General features: G+C 42.2%; 1 protein-coding gene across 2 annotated transcripts in view; it reads left to right on the forward strand.

The window, feature by feature from the left end:
* The window catches only part of HBS1L (HBS1 like translational GTPase), a 520,713-nt gene that overhangs the window by 414,710 nt on the left and 85,698 nt on the right, over positions 1 to 20,305 (forward strand). For both annotated transcript variants that reach the window (XM_078649243.1, XM_078649244.1), the window contains exons 7-9: positions 108 to 225; positions 16,058 to 16,204; positions 19,251 to 19,325. In XM_078649243.1, coding sequence (XP_078505369.1) covers positions 108 to 225; positions 16,058 to 16,204; positions 19,251 to 19,325 — 340 coding nt within the window. The remainder of the gene's footprint in view (positions 1 to 107; positions 226 to 16,057; positions 16,205 to 19,250; positions 19,326 to 20,305) is intronic.

Consider the following 20,305-nt stretch of genomic DNA (forward strand, 5'->3'; position numbering starts at 1 on the left):
ATGATCTTCTGTACACTTACATATATCTTTATTCAGCCACAACACCTTAACTTGAATGGGTAATGTTAAGATGTGTAACAGTGTTTTGCTTTTGTTTTTATGTGAAGGGGTGTCACCATGGATGTGGGGATGACTAAATTTGAAACCAATACCAAAGTCATTACGTTGATGGATGCACCTGGGCATAAAGACTTCATTCCAAATATGATAACAGGAGCAGCACAGGTTGGTTTTGGCTTTTGTTTCTGCTTGCATGTATTGTAAAAGTAATGGCTTCGTTAAAGAGCAATTGGTTCTGTCGGGTGCAAAAATATTTCTTGAGGAAATAGGATTACTCAAAAAACTATACATACAATGAAAAATCAATTGTAATACACCTACAAACCATATCGGGTATTTAAGAGCTTTTATAAATTGCTTCATTCATAGAAATACCTGAATTTACATTTGCATGGTCCACGGTTCAGATTGTCGACGTTTCAACCCAAGGTCTGCACTAATGGGTTGTCAGTGCGGGTCTTCATCAGGACTTGGACAGAAATTGGACAGCCTAATCAAGCACAGAAGTGCTCATGGGTTACCATTGTAGTCACTCTCAATGATAGGGCTGTTGTCCTAGCAGGAGCCGGTGTCTCCGCACTGACACCCCATTAGTGCAGACCTTGAGTTGAAACGTCGACAATCTGAACCATAGACCAGTTGAGATACCCTGCGATGAGACTTATTAATTCAGTCCGCAGAGTGTTTTGAAATACTGTGTTCTCTGGCCACCACCCCCACCTTTCCTTCCCCAATCACAGTTGTATATATTACACAGTCAACACAGCACTGAGCACCAAAAGTCACCTTTGTCACATACTACTTATCAAGATGTATATATTCTCTGACAGCCTTGCAAATGTAAATTTGGGTATTTCTAGGAATTAAGCAATTTATAAAAGCTCTTAAATACCCAATATGGTTTGTGTGTGTATTACAAATGATTTTTCATTGTATGTATAGTTTTTTGGAGTAATCCTACTTCCTCAAGAAATATTTTTGCACCGACAGAACCAATTGTATTCTAGTAAATGATTGCCAAGGTTCTGAGGGATACTGGGTTACCCCATTGTGTATAAATTATTCGTTAAAGAGCAAGCATACTTCAACAAGCTGGCTTTGCTGTTGTTTAATGCAGTATAGGCACAAATGTATGCATTATTTATTACTCTTAAGTTCTGACTCTTTCCGTTCTCAACGTGTGGGTATTCCTGCCGTCTAGTGGTGGTCTAGAAACGTTTTCTGAAGCCTATTAAAATGAGAACTTGGCACGCCAGTATATGTAAATAATATGCTGCACACCCATCCCTGCATATATTTGTGCCCTGGCCTATTTATCTCACTCATTAATTTGGACTTGACCCTGCTGCTCTCACTCAACAAATTCTTTGTGTGTCCTGGCCTCAGTTGTTTTGGCTTCTCACTATGATCTTATTCTTGCTGTTATTTCTCTCCATCTCATTTTCACTCGGATTGTCCATCATGCGCTGCTGTCCCTCTCCTTTATGCCATTCTCATTGTGACATCAACATATATGACCTCTGCTTCTCATTTCTGGAGATTAGTGATCCAGTGCATGCCAATGGTCTGCGCTACAATTGAGATGAGGTCCCTACAGAACCTCCTGATTTGTAGAAAGCGTGCCCTGATCTGGAAAAAAGTTACAAAAGTTGGAAAGTAATTACATGTTGTTGTTGTCCACCCACCTTTTGTGGAATGTATCAACCATGCTTTTAGTAAAGTGGAGATATACCCTCCCCTCCGACACCCTTTCTTCCTTGTTGAGCTTGCCTTCATTGACCATAAGAAAGTGTTGTGAGTAACTCCAGGAAAGGTGGAAGCACCTGACTGGAAAATCAGAAAACCATCTACCCCCAGTATTCAATTCAATAAAACTTTATTTCGGTTTTTGTTCAAAAACCACAAAAGTACAAATACAATAATACAGAAGATACATAGTATATTAAAAATACAGATCATAACAGGGTACAGAGGTGCAAAAAGATATTTCATCATTTCATAAAAACCGAAGAAATACATAATATATCCAAGTTGTGCTGACAGTTTCATAAAAAGATTTCATTAAGTAAAGACCATTACAAATCCAAGCATTTTCTGTATTTAACGATTGATTTTAAAAATTCAAGGACATGGAGAATATTGTCATTGTGCAAAAGTTGTAAATACATCAAGGCTGGTCTGATTTGAGTAAAATTAAGGTTTTTAAAAGTGTCACCAGATAGCGTTTGCGGGAGTATTCATAAAAGCTACATAAAAATATAAAATGCAGCATATCCTGCGGAGACTTTCCGTCCCAGCCGCAGGGAGCTGCAACTTTACTAAAAATAACAGTTCTTGGCCTAATGAGCAAAAGATCAGAGATTCAGCCTAAATCTGGTCACTAAAGATTTTTCATGAGAGGTCAGAGAGCCCATTAAATAAGGCTCAATAGATGCAGATATTTTCAGCATAACGTATTTTCTGACACTCGGCTTCTGAATCTCAATGGCTTCCCTCTGCATCTTCCTATCCATGAGGTAAGCCAGTTTCGTTGCCTCCAGGTCCCCCTTAACAATGCTACAAGGGTTTTCGAACAATTCGGAGCGCCCCAATCTGGAAAGGCTAGATTTCAAATATTTCATCCATGGGATAGCCAATGCATTATCCTGAGACAAACAATCTTTCACAATTAAGTGCGTTGGTGGGATATCAGGATTCAGCCAAAGTTTTATCCAACAGGTCAGTGGACGTAGGGAGAAAATATCACTTATATATTGTGTCCCTAATTCTTCATGGACTACTAGATTGGATGTGCCCGAGGGGACACACAAGTCGCTTCATGAAAGAATTTTCCACAATCTGAAGCTGCTCTCCTGCTACATACCCCCATATTTCACTGCCATATACGCCCATGGCCACTGATTTGGCATTATATAATTGCAGCATGGCGCCAGTTGGTTTTTCCCCCAATTTGGATGCAAAATTAAAAATAGATGCATTCACCCTAGCCACTTCTCCTTTCTTTTTAAGGAGATGCGGGCCCCAGTTTAATTTACTGTCAAAAAGGACCCCGAGATAGGAGAACGTCTTTGATGTGGGGATTACTGCATCATAGACTTTAAATAAAAAGTTCCTTCTGGGTTGTTGACCTACTTGCATGACAAACGATTTGGAATTATTAATCATTAAATCCCTTTCTGTCATGAAGGACTTAAAAGCATTTAGAAGAGCTTGGAGGCCCATTTCAGTCCTCGATAGGAGTACTGCATCATCTGCATATAATAGGACTGGGATAACCCGGCGGCCAACTCTAGTACAGTCAGCCGACACCTCCTGTAACACGCTATCCAAGTCATTGATATAAAAGTTAAAAAGAAAAGGAGCCAGAATGCATCCTTGTTGGACTCCTTTTCTAATATTAAAATTATTAGTCGCGCTCAGATCTTGGTGGAATCTAACATTAGCTCTAGTATTGCTATGAAGTTCTATTAGGAAGTCAACAATACCACTGTCCAACCCTCTCGCCCTCATGGACTGCCACAGCTTCCGCCTGTTCACACAGTCAACAGCTGAGGACAAGTCCATGAAGGCGAGGTGGATGGCACCCAAATCTACCCCCAGTATATGACGACAGTCTTGGTCCACCGTAAGGCAGAGCCAGCGTCTCATTAGGTGTAACCAGTAATAATGGTACCACAGTCTACCTAAAAGGAACCGGAGTAATTAATGTTAAAATAGAGCGGCGGTTACCCTAGAATTCTGTAGCTTTGCACTAATAATTTCTAGACTGATATTGATTAGCAACAACTATTAACATATTTGGAAGCTGCACAAGGATTCATTCATTAAGGGCAGAAATGTATAATCAAAATAACAAAAACAGACGTAAAAGTGCTCACAATCTCTTGGTGATCATAGAGAAAGTGCTGAAAGTGAAATCTTTATATGTATGGGAAATTCAGATAATCGCTGGACAACAAAATTAATAGTTACCAAAAATTGTGAAATGAAAATGAATCCAAATTTGCATAATGTCTCCATAGTCGAAGTGCACCGATCGACATTTCAATCTAAAGGCAAGTTGATGGGTCACCATGAGGACGCACTGAATTACAAGCCTGTTGGCAAACACTATGCAGGGACAAAGGAACACATGCCAAATACCGCTGCATCGGCTATGGTGTTCTATTCAAGAAAACCTCTTATATTAGACAATGCTTACTTGTATAGTAGAAAACCAGCACTGCATTTACATCAACCAGTGGAGCACTAGTACCAAATGTAAGAAGAACAGTCTAAATGTGTCTCAGTGTACCCATCCAAGGAGCTACCTTGGAATGGTGGTAGCATTCTCATAAACTCACGGTGGGTACCCCTTCTGTGAGCTGTGTTCTTGTCCCCAGCTCTTTGGAGTATATTTCATGAGCACCTTTTGGTGAACTCTCCATCAGTGCTATGTGAGATAAATTAAAGATGCCCCTGTGCATAAATGTGTTGGCACTGAAAGCAATTTTTATGCCATTGAAAACCTTGAATGCAAGTCGTAATAACCGGTGTGGTGATGGTCCACAACCATCATATACTTCTGAAAACAAGGGGGGAGTACCCTTTTCCTACAAATCTGCAAGCTGACGGTATCTGTGCAAAAGTAGACTGCTGCAAGGCATGTTCTTGCTAGTCTTCCAAGTTGCTTGGTTCTGCAGTCTAAATAATCTTCTCTTCGTGACGGGTAGCTGTTGATGTGCATGCTATGCATACTTCTGCCATCTATTATTGGGCTCTGATATGTATAACTTGTTTTTGATCGATGAATGCCTTTCGAGTCATGAGCTGTAGGGACTACTCCCTTAGGCAGTATTGCTCATGCACATCGGCTCCATCTTCAGATATTTTTCCTTACTCATCCCACCAGTGGCACATCCTCCAGGGAAGTCCTCAAGCTCATCTTTAAATTCTCCAGGGAAGACCTCAAGCTCATCTTTGAGACCTTTGGTCGACCTCCCATAGACACTTTTGCAGCTCACTTCAATACCAAGTGCAAACAGCTTGCTTCTTATTTGGGCAGAGGACTCAGTTCCCTAAGGGGCCGCTTGATGGTGAACTGCTGGCGTTTTTTATGTATACTTCCCTTACAACCACTCTGATCTCCCCCAAGATCAAGGTGAGCTCAGATATACACTTATCCGGTGAACCTGGCATCCCCTTTGCCAGGATTGCTTCTGTCTCTTACTCCCATCTTCTGCAGTGGACTCATGATTGTCACCCAAAGGAGAGACTGTTTTGTCCCTTAAAGATGGGAAAGTGTTGCCCTACTTGTTAATGTTGCTCAGTTTGAGCACTTTCATTCTCTGGACTTGCCTTTTAATACCCGGGCCTCTCCTCCGAGAACCTAGAGGTCCATGCATCTGCCAGGAAATCTCCCAGCCGAACCCAGTTTTGCCAGTGGATATTGGCTCTGTAAAGGTACTGAAATTGGGTTTGCAGGTAAATACCTAGTGGAACCAGCCTAGGTATCCTTACCCCATGGCCAATAAATCATCAAGAGGTCTGAACCTAAAGACTCCTCGAACAATAATCTAATCCTTCCAGTATTATGCACATCCCTTATAAGAGAATTGAGACTGTGCGCACTGAACACAGCCTTTTATGTGGCCAGAATCTCAGTCAATATGGTAAATGAGCTTAAAGTCATTTTTACAAAAGTTCTGTTAGAGTACCACTCATGCAAAGACATTGTTCATTAGACCTTTCACATCCCAATGCCGCCTTGGTTTGTTAAACCCTCCATAACTTTGACATGGAGAACACATTTTGACTTTACATAGAATGAACATATTTCTTCTCTTGTTCAGGCCAACTTCCTTCTGGTATGAAGCACATTCTACCTGAGCTAAGGTGGCATCAGTGTCATTCAGAGATGTGCTGGATAGTTATGCTGGTTACTCTATATTCATCCTACCAACCCTAAGCTCTAGAGGCTTTCTCCCTGACCAATAACATTTGACTAGGAGCACTTCTGTGGAAATGTTCACCTGGGCCTAATCTTATAAATTCCTCCTTTTCGCTTTCTCCGCTTCTGTGGCATCTACTCATGATTAAAAATGGGACAGCGCTAGGCTGTAAAACGAGGATAAACCTGCCTTAATAGTTATTAGGCTACTTTTTCTTTATAAGCTCTCTCCCATTTTTCAGTGTCTTGCCGCTGACATGTCATCCAAGTCGATTCTCTATCAAATAAAAAAATCTGTGATGTGTGTGGATACAGGCAAGGAAGATAATGTCAGATAGGACGTATGCATGCTAATGCAGTACAGGCATACTAGTACCTAAAACCTATTGAAGCAGTTTCTGACCCTATGTATGTATGTATGTGCACACAACAAGCTGATAGCAGGAAAAAACCTTTGGACCAAGAGAGACTGCCACTATAAAGATGATGTACATCCCACTGAGTTTCAGCAGTAGGTATATTAACCCATTTAGTTAATTTAGCAGCTTAGCTATTCAAATGTCCTTGAGGAGGGTGATTTTATGTTACATAATATAACCATTTTGAAAAAGCAGATCTTAAACTAAGTATTCTTTATGATTAATCGTAGCTATTGTTAACAACAGTGGGCTACAATAGCTAGCACCGTCATGGGGTCAAAAATTGCTGGACAGCGCCAATAACGAAAATTTTCACATGCACCATGTCTTGAGAAATTCTGCAGCCTATGCAATTATAATATGGGCTCTTTTTGAGAGATGTATATCCTGTTAAAAACCATGCATTTCTATGGCAACATTTCATTTTTTAACCTTTGATCATAACACGTTATATGCTCAAACCACGGAATATGAGAAAAACAGACTACGGACCTGTCGTGCAGGTGGCCTTTATGATCGGCAGTAGGTTGACCCCCTCACTTTAGGTCATTACGGACACTGTCTCTTGTCCTGAACTTTTCACCTACATGCCATTGATTTCATATATGTTAGATTAGTTCAGTGGAAGAAAAACAAGACTGCAAAACCAATAATGCACTAGGCTATCACACAAGTCTAGACTTGTTCACCCTTTTGAGGTGAAAGAATTGTCTGGTCACAGCTGGGTGACAAGTGTTTCCTTTGTAGAATGCATTTCTGGAGCTCAGTGTACAGCTGCTACTTTTCATAAAGGCCTTACAACTCTCCTTTTCTGAGAGCAGACTGAAGCCATCCTGCACTAGCACTGGAATACCCGTCTGAGTTATCGCACAGTAGAATAATGATACTTATGAGTTCCCTTTGTCGTGAATTCTTTCCTTCTGTCATTAAATGCATCAGTCTTTGTAACAGTAGTCGGGGGTAAAAAGCAATTGAGAGCAGTCTAGTTGGAGCTTGCCCGTTCTTCAGGTAAAAGTCAAATCATCATTGTCCTTTCGGGTCCTGTTTCCAAGCGTGTTAATTGGCCACTTCTGGTCATTTATAAGTGATATTGCTCTACATCAAGATCGAAGGAGGGGGGGGGGGGGGTCCACTTCCTCCAATGACTTATTTTGAATATGTGCCTTCCATGTGGGCTGTTGCTCCTGGTTATTAAATGGGTTATAATTTTTCTCCAGCTGCACCTCCAAAGCACAATGTTTTACCCCTTTGTTTACATTTTGCCTATACACTGCAGATATTTTGGCAGATATTGCTATGAATATAACATTTCCTAGCTATTCTGAAGTAAAGTTAAGGATGCGGAGGAGAGGATTATGCTGTTCTCTTTCATTTATTTCACTTAGCAGCCTTAACAACAACCTGTTTTTTTAATCAAAGACTACAAATCCCATTATTGTTTGCACACAGTAAGCAGAACAACCAGTCAGTCCCATATGAGCAATATCAAGGAATAGTACTTCCTCCTCCTTCGAGCAAACATCCTGAATCACACTTTCCAATCAATAGTCTTGCTTCTGATACGATCCTGTACAAGATTAAGATACCCTTAAGTTCCTGTATGAAACGGTACCTTAAATATGCAACAATTCTTGGCAGTAGAATTAACTATCCCAAACTTTAATAATGCAACAGTTGTCTGATCAGAAACAGTAGACATGTAACTAAACAACATCACTTAAAAAATGCTGAATTGTAACCTTGTCCTCAATCCCCGTATACTTATCCAACACGGACGATCTTAGTGGTTCCAGGAGGGTAACAGTTGATGATGCGACTGGGAGGGATAATCCTAGTTTCCGTATCCTTAATATAATTGAAACTTTCCTTCACGATAGCTAGGAAACGTTATGTTCTATGTCAGGACCAGAGGCTCAGATTATGCTAGTTTAAAGATGGTTGACCACCAGTGAAGTGATGCCAGTGATTGGTTTGAAATAAAATGTTTTAAAAATGGAATCCGAGGAACAATCAGCGGCTCTGAGCATGTCCTCTAGACAGCTCCGTAGAGAGAAGGCCTTAGAGGCCATGGCCTCCCTTGTGGAGTGTGCTCCGAATAAAGCGATATTAATGCCTGCTTCTTGCAGTGTCCGACTAACTCAACGGGCAATAGTCGCAGCAGAGACTTGCTTGAACGGCTTCTTAAGTGAAATAAACAATTTTGCTGTCCCAGGTGGGTTATACTCCTCAGTCATAGACTTGTATGCTCTCAGGCAACACACCACTTGCAGCTTTGGGTGACCTCTGAAAAGCGGGGTAGTGAACAATCCTAGTATTGGATATGGTGCGTCTAGCAATAGTGAATGACACCCCCTCGTGGTGAAGATGGGTGCTGAAATGTCCAAGGCACGGGTATCAGAAACTTGTTTACAGGAGATGAGACAAAGCAGCATCGCCAATTTACCTGTTAATCCCTTACGGGAAATGTATACGGTATCCTGCCAGGATTGCAGTAACTGAAGCACCGAATTGACATCCCATAAAGAAGTGTACCTAGGTTCCAGTGGAAAAAGCAACCTAATGCCCCTCAGGAGTCTGCAAACCATCGGGATGCCCGACCGGAAAGCCGTGTATAGGGACGTGACCCGCAGAGATTGCCAATAAGCTTGCATTGATAGTGCGGAAGGTTAGACCTCTGTCCATCAGTTTGGACAAGAAGTTGATGATGTGCATTATATACGCCCCCACCGGATCCAAACCGGTCTTACACACCAATGTGACCACTGTTTCCTCCCGGAGCTATACCTCTTGACTGTAGAACATGCCTAGGCTCTTATGATGAGGGAGGCAGCCCCCAGTGAAAGGCCCAGTACTTCCCAACATCCCCTGTAATCATCCAACTCATGAGTCAGAGTGACACCTCCGGCACTAGTGGATGCAAGTTGCCATGTGAATCCGTCAGAAGACAAGGAGTCAGGGGATGTTGGATTGAAGAATCTATAGAAAGTTCTAGAAGAACTGGATACCAAACTTGCAATCTTCAAACTGGTGTCACCAAGTCCACCTCCACCTTCTGTCTCCTGAGCAAAGCTGCGAAGAATGGGGGAAAGGCATAACCCCGAAATTGACACCTATTCTGCAGGAAGGTATTTGTTGTTTCCGCAAGGGTATGCGCACACCAGCTGAATAATAATCGGGGAAACTGGTGGTTGAGGCAGGACACGAAAAGGTTTACTTGACTCTGACCCTATCGACTCATCAAGCTCTGAAAGAGATAGGGGTCCAGCTTCCAGGTGCTATAATCCTTAAGGTGTTTGGATTGCCAGTCTGCTGTCTGGTTGAACTTCCCTGGCAGACATATTGCTGTTACAGGCAATTTGTGATCCAGGGAGTATTGCCAGAAATCTCTGGACAAATCCGCCAGCACCTTGGACTTCGTCTCCCCCATACAGTTGATGTATCACACTGCCGAAAGGTTGTCCTTCTTCAACAAGATGACGCATGAGACCTTGTTGGCTGCCAGGCTCCTCACTGCAAAGGATCTGGCATGGAGTTACAGGCAGTTGATGTGTAGAGACTCTTCCTGTTCTGACCACTGTCTGCCTGTAATAGTATCCCCCCAGCACGCTTCCCAATCCTGATGACTGACGTCTGACTCTATCACCAGTTTTGGGGCTAAACTGAAGATGGCTCTGCCGTTCCAGGCCTGCATATGCACGAGCCACCAGCGGAGCTCTGATTGAGGCTTTGGGAAGAGAGAAACCTCCTGAGTATATGTCATGCCCTTCCGCAGGTGGTGCACTTTCAGTCGTTGAAGGGCCTGATAAGGCAATGGACCTGGAAAGATTCCCTAGGTTGATTCTGAAAGAAGGACCACAATCTGGGCCAGATGGCGAAGTGAAACCCTGTCCCTCGTCAAGGTTCCGCTCAACTTCAGGCGAATCAAGAACATCTTCTTTTGGGATAATCTAGGGCACTAGCGTGCCGTGTCGACCTTGAACCCTAGAAATGTAATCTGTTGCACCAGTACGAAGTCTGACTTGCTAGTTTTATATGAAGCCCAGGTCCTGTAGCAAGGACCCAGTCATCCAGTTTTGCACGAGTAACCTTTCTGCCTCCTTGTGCATCCAAAGGATGTCATCCAGGTAGACCATGAGTCGCACCCCATGCTTGTAGCCATTTCATCACTGGTCTCAGCACCTTGGTGAAGCACCAAGGCGCTGAGGACATCCCGAATGGCAGGCAAGTGAACTTGTACACCTGTCCACCCCCCTGGAATTGTAGAAACCTCCTGTAGGGAGGGAAGATCGGGATGGTGAGGTAGGCATCCTACAGGTCTAGTCGTACTAGCCAGTCTTTGGGTAGGAAGACTTCTCGTAGAAGGTGAATACCCTCCATTTTGAAATGACGGTATACCAGCCAACGATTGAAATCCCAAAGATTTATGACCGGCCTGAAAGCTTTGCCCTTTTTCTCGACTAGGAAGATATTGCACAGCAATCCCCTGGGATGAAGAACTGTACGAGTAATGGCCCCTTTCTCCAGAATGTCTATGACTTATCTGTTTACCACCTGAGCTCCTTCTCGAGAGAAGACTAAATGATGGGACCTGAAGTGCTGATGAGGTGTACCGTGGAATTCTGTATGAAAGCCCTTCACGGTTTGAAGTACTCATGTGTTCCCTGTAATGGAGGTCCATTGATGGCTGAATCATTGCAATCTGCCGCCACCCCTAGTAGGGAAAAAGGGATATTTATTATTGGTGGTTCCACCTGGTGCATTGCTGGCTCAGCGGACACTGCCTTTGCCGCCACATCCTCTGTTGCAATCTCTCGAGGGGTAGAACCCTCAGAATTTCTTGTGGTCTTGCATCTGTAGTGATTGTCTCGTTTGGAGCTTATGGGGGTTTCAGTTGAATTAGTGGCCGGAGGAGCGCCCCCTACCTTTTCCGGCCCCTCCAACAATTTAATGGCTAAAAACTTCCTTGGAGGACTGTTGGGCCTTGTCCAAGTAGGAAAAAAGTATTAACAAAACGAGACAACTCCTTAAAAGAAGGCTCTCCGAAGAGACCCCCCCCCCCCACTGGTGTCCAGGCCGGCTTCAGTGCTGGCTAGTTCGCCTAGCCTTAGCTCTATTTTGATCAGCAAAGAGCGTCGGTGCTCCATTGATAATGCACAGTTCGCATTACCGAAGAAACACCGGGCCCTTTGGGCCCATCCCGATAAAATTGTGGGCTCAATGATATGGCCTGACTCCCCGGCATCCCTGGCCATTTCCTATATTTTCGTTAGTAGGCCCAGGACATCTAGAACCTTATCCTGGCAGGGCCACCAGGAACGATCTAAACCCTTTTAGGATCTTTAACAAATTTGGTCATAAAGTTGGCCATTCGTGCATCAATGTCTGGTGTACTTGCCACCGATGACCTGAAACAATCTGCTTTCAAGGTCGATGGGTTTCCTAAAGCAGCTGGCCACATACTGTGCTACATTTGGTGCGGAAACCCAGTCCAAGGATCGGGATGATAGATGTCTTGCGGCATGCCCGGTAAGACAGAGGATTCTTGGTCATTGAAATCATCCAGCCTGGGTTTTTTGACACCACTCTCTGGTTGACAGGTTCTGCTCTGGCCCGGTTTGTTGCCCGAATCCTCATCGGGATCATCCACGTTGTCCCCAGAATTATCACCCACCCCTTGCCGGCGGCAAGAATTGTCCTCGGAGTAACACCCGGGTGGGGATTTAGTCTGTGCCATTCTGTCTAGTCGCCTTTTAGAAAGTCCTGGCGCAGTCTCTAAAAGGCATTGTATGCCAGAGTGGTCACTGTGGTATTGGGCTAGGCTTTGATTTTGCCGTTGGGGGGGGCCCCGTAGTGCCAGTAGGTGGGTCTAGCCTCCACCCTTCCCCAGTTGGGGGTACTACACTGCGCCTCCCAGTCAACTCAATTATGCTCTTACTCAGGGGTTCCAGATCCGAAGAGACCCGCCCTTTCTAAAGATGTATCAATGGAATCTAGTAATTCCTCATGGATGGGAAGCCATGAGTGCACCTCCTTCCTCAGACTCCCAAAATGCATCAAATTTACCTGGCATGTTCCCATAGTCCCAAACAGTCCAAATACGATTTCCCCCAGCCTAGATTGGTAAATATGCTCTAATCGTTCTCCAAATACACTGCCCGTGCACAGTAGACGCTCCACAGTCGTGCTGCTTGACTGTAGCACTTGAACATAGGAAAGCAATTGATCACGGGAAACATTGGAAAACCCTTCCTCGCTGCCTCCGGCACGCTCAGAACAGTAATAGGCCCTTCGTCACCTCAGAAGGGAAAGCCTGTTAGTGCCACCCCGAGGAATACAAGGAATGTGTGAGGGAGGGGCTCGTCTCCTCTGAGAGACGTGCGCCCTCCACGCCCACTACTGGGCCTCGAAAGCAGTGCACGTCTGGTTGCTGGGAGACGAGCTGATATTCCTGCCCAAGCCAATGCCCCGTTGCCAGTTAGACGCGAACTCCCAGCCACAGAGTGTGGCTTCGGGAAACCCCCTCCCAGAGTCTCCTTTGCCGCAGAGATGACTCAGTGACTCAGGAGAATGAGGGCACCGCAGGGCCTGAAACAAATTCCCAGTCGCCGCAGTATGGTGAGAGGAAGGGAGGCTTCAAGGCCTCACGGGAAAAGCCGTTAGGCATGTAAATTAAGTCGAGCGTCTAGAAGGAAACACCTGTAATCAGAACAGCCTGCATATACTAAATAAACAATACAGCCCTCCGCCTCAATTAAGCAGCATTAAGGAAAGCACTTATCTGTTTACAGTTCACAAAGACTCATGGGATTTGTAGTCTTTGATTAAAACATGTTGTTAAGGCTGCTGAGCAGAATAAATAAGAGGTGAGCATAATCTGAGCCTCCGGGCTTGACATAGAATTATATCCTAATGAGCCAAATATACAGATCAACCTGAAAGACAAAAAAGAGAGGGCCTATAGGGAAAAATACGCAGGCAGGATCTGCACACTCTGAGGAGACCACCTGAAACACAAACATTGTATAAGACGCTCTACGTAGCTACGATTCATATTGTCACTCAGAAATATACCCCCTCTGGATATTCTATCACCCCCACTGTGATTTAACAGCCTTACTGTTAGCAATTGTTGTTTACTTTTGATATAAATGTAAGATACTGAGACTATTCCAACTTTAAAAATAACTGTATATAAGGTTCAGGTTCAAAAACAAGTTTATTTAGACAATTGTCCATTAAACATTCTAAAAAAAAATACATATTAATTAAAACCTTTAAATGAACCCCCCTCCTCACCACCCCATCCCCATTACATTTCATTTTTCAAAATTCTGTTTAACGGATCGTAGGAACCGAGCAATCCCAACTGCCACATCTAAATATCGCATCTCAGACAGTAACTCCACCGCCTTGTTCCTATGAAGAGCATCATATTTAAAAAACAGAGGTCTTAAAAACCTAATCCGATTTGCAAGATAAAAAGCGCAGTCCTTAAGAATATGCGTAATAGTGCATTTGGCTTTCAGAGGGCAGGGACAAAGACCACTATTATTTTGCACCCCTGTCTTGTATGGGTGGGATGAATAAATTGGATTACATCCCACTCGAACCCTTAGGATTTCTTTTCTCAAACCTGGATCAGGTAACTGTGATAAGTAAGGGAAAACACCATCCTGGCCAAGTGAAGCTAACGAGAAGCTAATAGATGATTTCTTCTTTAGATATAATAAATCACATTTTGTGTCGCCATAGCAGCAGATTCGCTCAATTTTCTCTCAATATTAGTTTCCCGGGAAAGGTGAGCCAAGATGTGACTGGACCACTATTTAAATGACAATTCTTCATTGCAGTCGGGAATTCTTCATTGCGGTCTATATGTATATAAGGAGATCTTTTATTTTTATTCTAGAATGGTATCTCCAAAGGTGTTAATTTCTTTGTGTTGTTTTTAGAATCTGTTTACTGTTTGTGGTATGAATGTGGTATGCCTGATATTGTGAGATCAGATGTGATGATTATCTTGGTGTCTTGGTACTGTTGTCTTTATTAATTTATTTATTGTATGGTATCGATCATCCTGCTTTGATCTCAATATGTTTAGTTTGATTGCTTTGTTGTGAATAAAAATCAGAAACGCAGGTTTTATTTATGTCCTGGGATCTAATTTAATGTATACCATCTGACCTAACTTTTTGTATCTTCATTAACTGTAATCCTTGTGATCAGAATTTTTGCTAGGGGCATGTTTGTGACTCGTTAGAGCTCTCTAGAGAGACACATTTGTCTCCTCCATTTAAAGTATTTTGCAGACAGTAAAAATTCTTCTTTGCTAGTATACAGATCAACTTGCCCAGCTCATCCCTCAAGGGTCTGACCTAATTCATTATACTAATCAAGTGTTGTGCTTGAGTTGGATCAACTCAAGAAGGGACTGGTGACCTAGAAAAGCCACCCACCTGTTCACCGACTGTCTGGACCTGTTCCTAGCAGTGCAATAAAATAACCCCTTTGTTCTTATCTGCCATGTTGGATGTATAGAGATCATGCTCCTGAGTATTATGATACCCTTTTTTGGTGGACACCCTCCCAGCTTCTTTATTTGCTCCCTGTGAGTGGAGTCATGTCCTGTAGCATCAAGTCTTACTCAAGTTCTCCAAGCACCTGAGTACTCTTGAGGTGTCCACTCAATCTTCCTCTTTTTTGTCATCTTGTGAATTTGGAGCAATGGAGGGTCTGTCCATGACCACGTTTACTGACATCAATATGGCTGATCATTAAGCTCCAACCAATCGCCCCACTGCTCAGGCATTCTCCTCTGCTGCCTTCACCTGAGACACATGAAATCCTATGTTTTCAGTTTAGTGTAGTGCTGGCAACATGTGAATTTCAGTCCGCTTACAGTGCTAGAGTATCAAAAAGCAGCCCAACTCAAGCTGGCGCAGAAGCAGCTATGGCTCGAGACAACCTTGCTCAGAACCATGTTCATGTCTCTTTCAAATTTTGATGGGTGGTGGGGGCTCTCCCTTCACACAAAATGCAGCAGATATGTTGCCTGCAGCAAAAGTCTAGTACTTTACACACATCAATAGAAGCAAATTGAGATTATAGATGCTGGCAGTCAGAGCTCACTGATGAGTCAGCCATTGTGCTTGGTTGACAAGTTCGTCTAGGATTAAGAGACTTTCTTACCTTACCAGTGTTGTTGTAAGCTTGTCCTCCTATTATTGTCAAAGAAAAGGCAAGGTTTCTACCACACCATACAAAAGGAAAAAGCATATATACATGTCAAGCTACGGTCATACTGTTTTCATACAAGTAAGCTGTTCTTGTGTTTTTTAGACTCTCAGTCGTGTTTAATCACACGTTTTAAAGCACTAAAAGATATTTTTGTAGTGTATAAAAGTACGCATATGTTGGTTTTCTATGTTTTCGATTAACATATTATGTATAGCTGGTATTTAAAGACTCCTTCAAAGACCATGAAAGTGAATTTGGTTTACTTGATTAACTTGAATAATGGTTTGTATTTTCTACTACAAAACCTGACTTGTAAGATGACTAATAAAGTTTAGCTTCATGGCAGAAGACATGCAAGCATACGTTGTCTTTTCTTTTTCCTGATGTTTCAACCTGTACCTTTTCTTTGTAGGCTGATGTGGCCATTCTGGTGGTGGATGCCAGTAGAGGAGAGTTTGAAGCAGGATTCGAGGCTGGTGGTCAGACCCGAGAACATGGATTGCTCGTCCGTTCTCTTGGCGTGACTCAACTAGCAGTTGCAGTGAATAAAATGGATCAGGTAATTTGAAAAAGTAGACATTTCCTCATTCAAACCTGTCAAAGAAGTTTCACATTTTAGAATGTTCCAAAATGGCACTTTATCTTTGCAGACCACCTATGGACAAGAAATGTGTATTTGTGTAATGCACAAGTGTTCCTTAGGCATGGCAAAATTGTGAAAAAATTATGAAAATCTTCAGAACTGCATATTTCAACAAGAAAAAAATTAATTTTAGCATGTCTAGCGTCATTAGAGATAGTGATTATTATTTATCAATTTAGTGCTAAACTAACTTGCTCTTGTAATTCTATAATTTCCTGTTTTCAGCATGTCTAAAAATACAAGCTTTTCAAGTTTTAAAACTACATATTAGTCTTCTCAAATGTTCTTTGTTTTGATGACACCTACATGTTATTGAGTAAACTAAAAAGTACTTTTAGTTTGGGATTTCAAACTGCCTGAGTTATGATTAATGATTTGTGAAGAAGATTTTACATCACTGTATTTGCTAGATACTAAGTTAGCGTGCACTACTTTCAGTTGAGTACATTTGGCTGTGCTGAAAGAATTCACGAGATAAGAGTATCACCTCCACAGCGCATTTAAATATTATGCAGAGTAGGTGAAGGTCATCCCTTTTGAACCAATGCATATATCTAATTTATGTTTCAATATATTTATATTGGTTTTATAAGCAGAACACAAATGCTCAAGATAAAAATAACTTTATATGCTCCCCCACTCTAAGACAGCAAACACAAATCAATTTGTCGTCCCCGTGGGATGGATTTTCCCTTTGTTGATTTGCCCCTCCTTCAAATTTCATTGCACTCTGCGTTTTACAAGTGACCAAATGCTTTCCTACCAAATAAAACGGCCTGCATGTTTGGAAACATCAGGTGATAATTGGTCAGTGCTTAAGGGTAGCCAGGGTACCTCCAGGTATACCCTGGCCAAAGTGTTGTCTTTTAACCACCATTGGAACTCCGTCTCCACCTTTGACCACTCTACGAGGTATCTGAGATGGGTAGCTTGATACATAGTGGTGAAACTACAGAAGCCTATCCCCCGTTTTTTTACTTTCTCATAAGTGACCCGGCTTCTGCTCATGCTCTTCTCCCTCCCCCCTTTGAGGTCCGCACAATTGTGTTGCAGTTGGATTATGAACCATTGAACTGTGAATGGGAATAGCCTAGAAAGATTACTACTCTGTGCAGGACCATTATCTCATCTGTTGCGAAGCATTTGGGGTCTCCAGTCTTTTCTGTACTGAGGGATACTAATGTATAATGACACACATTGAGAGCTACTAATATTATTTGTGTTGTATAATCTGTTTTTTAAATATGTATATTAATTTAACCAAGCAAAACATTCTTATTTAATAAACTGGGCTGCACCCAAGTGAGCTATTCAGAGGTAGCTGGAGAGCTACAGTAGCTCACAAGCTACTGGTTCTAGACCCTTGGGACCAGGCCCATTAAGACATGGCTATGTCAGCTTTACAATTCCTCCGGATCCTGTGCCACAATGATGAGAAGATGCCTTGTGAAGGAATGGTTATTGATACTTGTTTGATAATGGAGTAACTTCACTTGAAGGCTGGTTTAGTACAAAGACACACCTTCTTTCCTAAAAATATTAATGACTAGTACCTCATACTTCTGCACGTTCAGCTTGAATCCAGATGTTTCACAGTATCTCTGTGGTTCCTTGAACGAATGACTTCACAGGATTAGCCAGACGTATCAGGATATCAACGTCAAATAGGGATAGTTTGAATTCCTCTATACCCAGTTTACTTCCAGTATGAAAGTCTCATTGTGGATTCTGTGGACAAAGGGTTCTAGGTGCAACACAAAGAGCTAAGGGCATGAGTGACAACTCCTGGCTTATGCCCCCTTTTATTGGAAAGACATTTCATTGTTGGATCCTCCTAATTGAGACCTAGTTTGACTCTTCATGTACTGGACGGGCCAAACAGCCATGGACACTTAGCATATTCTCCACCCGGTTGTAATGCACAGTCTGGGTGTGGCGGGCACAGAGGCAAAGGGATTCACTCATTTGCATAGGGTATGCCCCAATGCAAATGAGGGAAAGCCCCCTTCAGATGGCACTGTATGTGCGCCAGCGCATTGGGTTTTACAGAAGGGGCCGCACAAGCGTCTGCGGCCCCATCTGTATTTGCAAAGTGCCACTGGGGCGCGCAAAGCATGCGTAAACGCCAGTTATGCCCACGGGCCACTTAGTGTAATACAGCATCTGTACTACTCTGGTGGCCGCCGCTGCCTAAGACCTAAGGGGGTCTGCGAAGCCTACTCTGCAGCCTACGACTGCTTATAAAAGTAAATAATAGAAGAATAAAGTAAATGTACGTAACAAGCAAAATATAACATAAACATTAAACATGCTCTGTAAATGTGAGGATTTTGAACTTGGAAGTTAAAAGTAAAATTGCTATGCATAGCATATGTGGTAGCAGTGCAAGTAAAGGAAAATAGTATTGGTCGAGGTGCACGTTAGGTGATTACTTTGATGCAACTTAAACGTGGACATGGGTATCTGCATGTATGCTGAATATAAACTTGAACTATCTCTAATGAAATATAAAGAAATGTGTTGTGCAGAATCTTTTAATGTTTTTTTTGTTAAGGTTTTAAAAAACCCAATGGCAAGTACAACTTGAATGCCGATACTGGTACCTTATCCTGGCATGACTTATTTCCGAATTGCACTGCAAACCTATGATCTGGGTTTTTTTAACCAGTATTTTGTTAGAAGTGACAAAGATAATGATCTTTCTACATACATTATGGTGCCTCAAGCTTGCTACACTATTAGTGTTTTTTTTTTTTCGATGAAAAATGTATTTGATAGTGCTTCATAGTGGCATTCGTCTCATCAGTTTATGCATCCAATAAGACAACTAATGAAATCAGCAGGATGTTGCTGGTCAAAATAATTGTGCATTTTGGTTTATTTTGATTACTCTGTTTTAATTCATTTGTGTTTTCATGATCTATGTATACTTCTAATTTACTCCTACATTATTTACTTGTAGGTGAATTGGCAGCAGGAGCGATTTAATGAAATTACCAGTAAACTTAGACACTTTCTTAAGCAGGCCGGCTTCAAGGTAAAGTGCTTTCATGGCCGTGTGTTATTGCACTAATTTTGTTTCATGATGTGAATGTCAGAGGGTTGTATTATCATTATTAACATTATCATATAACGTTATAACATTATATATAACAACGTGTCTAAAGAGCTAAGGGAGGATAATACCTCACTCATTGTGGAGAACATATACCTCCACTTCTCTGTGCAGTGTACCAATAAGAATGTCATCAATCAACTAGTTCTACCAAAGGGTGCCATCTGGCCGGTCATCAATTAGTCACATTGTATCGAGTTGAAAACGGGAAGACTCATGATCTCGAGTAAAGGATGAGTGTGGCAGTTCCCGACATACTTCAATTAGTTAACCATTAAAATACAACTAAAGGGCCCGTAATACAACACTGATCTGCAGCTTACATTGACCTCCTGGCCTAAGCAGCATAATTTCTTAGAACAAGTAATTCTTAGAAATGGAGCAATTGTAGCAGGAGTGGTTGTTTCTGATTGCAGATCATCTGAGGATTTCATTGGTTTAGCGAACACACCCATTAACACTGGCGATGTAAGCTTTAACGTTTCCTTTCCTCCTGCTGCCAATGTGGAAAGATGTTGGAATTCAGTTACCTGTATCTATACTGTAGCTCCAAAGCCATTAGTAGTTACAAATGCATCCATGACCAGCTGCTCTAGTTTGAGATAATTCACCTCATCATGGGAGTACTGTTCCTGTGTACAATACATTTCACCCTGCCTATCCATCATTAATGTATAAACATAATGCTGATGTTTTAAAGGCTGGCTTTGCGTCTTCCATCAGCATTAATAGTCCTTCTGTCTCACTCTCTGTGTCACTAGATCAGAAAAAATACTTTTAGAGTAGCTTAATAGTGGATGACTCTGAAACGTTCAAAGCAGTGTGGTTGGTTATAAAGTATTGGAATATACGGTTGCAGTGAGCAGTGGTAGCTGGTGAAATGTTTTGTGGTGTAAATACCT

This window comes from Lissotriton helveticus, chromosome 6 (assembly GCF_964261635.1).
Source record: "Lissotriton helveticus chromosome 6, aLisHel1.1, whole genome shotgun sequence".
Taxonomy (NCBI): Eukaryota; Metazoa; Chordata; class Amphibia; order Caudata; family Salamandridae; genus Lissotriton; species Lissotriton helveticus.